Source organism: Ursus maritimus, unplaced genomic scaffold (genome assembly GCF_017311325.1).
Source record: "Ursus maritimus isolate PB19 unplaced genomic scaffold, ASM1731132v1 scaffold_4, whole genome shotgun sequence".
NCBI lineage: Eukaryota > Metazoa > Chordata > Mammalia > Carnivora > Ursidae > Ursus > Ursus maritimus.
In genome coordinates, this window is record NW_024426552.1 from 63,032,189 (window position 1) to 63,034,288 (window position 2,100).

The following is a 2,100-nucleotide window of genomic DNA, read 5'->3' on the forward strand; positions in this document are numbered from 1 at the left end:
AAAAAAAAAAAAGACACCCTGAAGAAGTCATAGGGTGGGAGATTTGGAAAGCGTCTCGGGAATCTGTTCAGACTTTTCATATTTTCATTTACTCAGTTTTAAAATTGCAGACGTATTAATGCTGCTTGGGAAATGCCACATGTTTACGAGTGCCTTGAGGAAACCCTCGGCTGGCCAGGGGGTAAGGGAGGAAAGCCAGCTGGGGCCGCTCCCACCCCAGCCGGACGGTGGTGACATTCTTCGATGTCTCATACACGAAGTTACTTACCCAGAAGAATTCTTTTCACAGGAAGCGTTTTTTACCCAGGGGAAAATAAAAGGAAAAACGGATAGCCAAGGATTATCTCAAGACAGTTGAGCAAAAAGCCGGATTGCCCAAGAGCAAGAATTATGTCTGAGATTTTATTCAGGGCTCTTTCCAGAGTTCTCATTCTGTACCTCCAGATGCTTTCATTTGGAACACGAAGAAACTGAGGAGGACCATTTGATCCTCCTGTTTGGGCATTGCTATATTTAAGAAGGCTTTCCGGTTCTTCTTTTCCTTAAGACAGCTGACTTCAGAGAGCAGAACTAGGTCTTTAGTTCTGTAGTTCTACATTGAGGATTTGTCTTTCTGATCTCTGTGGGACTTTTATTTTACCTCAGAATTTCTCTACGCTTTTAGCTCATCATTCTCACCATTCCCTCTACATTCAGCAAGATTTTGGAATCTTTCTTTGAATGTGGCTCCCCCCCTCCAATCCCAGCATTCTCTTTCTCAGATTGGAGTATTCCCAACCGGTCACTTGTCAGACACAGAAGGATTTCCATCTTCCACCAAAGCCTGCCCTGTTTACCTCAGATAGGTTTCTGGAATCTTTCCCCTCCTCTGCATTCCCACATTGGTGCTCTTGTCAGACTTTTATTACCTTGGGCTGAATCATTTTAATAGTTTCCTAACTGGTTTTCTTGCCTCCTGTCTCTCCTCACCCCCAACACAGACCCAAGAATGTCACTCTCCTGATAAAACATTCCTCCTACCTTTACCCGTCCCCCCACACCCAACACACAAACTTGCAGTAACTCCCCTCTGCGATTGGAATATAAACTATTTTCATAATTGTGAACAAGCTTCCTACCTTCTGTTCACTCAACACCTGTGTTCCAGTTATACTAAACTGGGTTAATTGCTCTTCTTTGAGTGCCCCCTGGGTTTTTAATGCCCCTGTTTATTTTGCTCACTCTCCCCTTATCCCAGATTTCCCTTTATCCCCATCTTTGCCTGTTGAACTTCTCCCAAGTCTTCAAGATCCAACTCTAACGCCTTCTACTTTAATGAAGTTCTTCCAGATATTCCCCGTCAGATCTGTGAGATCAATTAGTGTCTCTCCCAGCACTCTGTGTTTCTGTTACAGCACTAAGTTCAGCTGTATGTTACAGCTGGTTGTGTCCTCCTGCTTCCTCACTGTCAGGGCCTGCAAGTCAAGGTATATTTCTGACTCATCTTCATCCCCCATGGCAATTGGCCACACACACATTTAAAAATAAATAACTATTCTTTGGTTGTATATAAACTGTGTGCTTATTGTAAAAGTTCAAGTACATAAAAGCATAAGGAAGGAAATAAACTCCCACACCCTGAAATAACCACTGTCAGTCTTTCAGTGATCATATATTCATGCATTTCTTTATGCATGTGTCCATCTATATATGTCCACGTGGAATCATTTCATGTGTGCTGTGTTTTCTCTCAGACACACTCTTTTTTAATCTTTTCTTACCTGACTGTTCCCCTCACTACTCTCCCTCACTCTAAACTATCTAAAAAGTTAAGCATGCAAACATAACTTCATATATATATACAGTTGTTTTTGTTTTTTATTTATTTTACAAAATGACGTATCTCTGTATATACACTTCTCTGCTTCTTGCTTTTCTCATGAAATAGGTCTTAAAAATCCTTTCGGGTCAACTAGTATTGCTTTAATTCATTTATTTTAGGGGATGCATAATGTTTTAGATATACCAAAATTTATTCACAAGTTCCTCTACTCATGGCCAATTCTTTTTTTAAAAAAAAATTGCCACTGCCATGAATGTTTCAATAAATATCCTTATATG

At 40.6% G+C, this 2,100-nt stretch overlaps 1 protein-coding gene across 1 annotated transcript in view; it reads right to left on the reverse strand.

The window, feature by feature from the left end:
* GPR156 (G protein-coupled receptor 156) overlaps nucleotides 1-1,496 on the reverse strand; it is an 87,602-nt gene extending 86,106 nt beyond the window's left edge. The window contains exon 1 of the mRNA XM_040621724.1: nucleotides 1,393-1,496. Within this exon, the coding sequence (XP_040477658.1) occupies nucleotides 1,393-1,496 (104 nt within the window). The remainder of the gene's footprint in view (nucleotides 1-1,392) is intronic.
* Nucleotides 1,497-2,100: the final 604 nt, after the last annotated feature.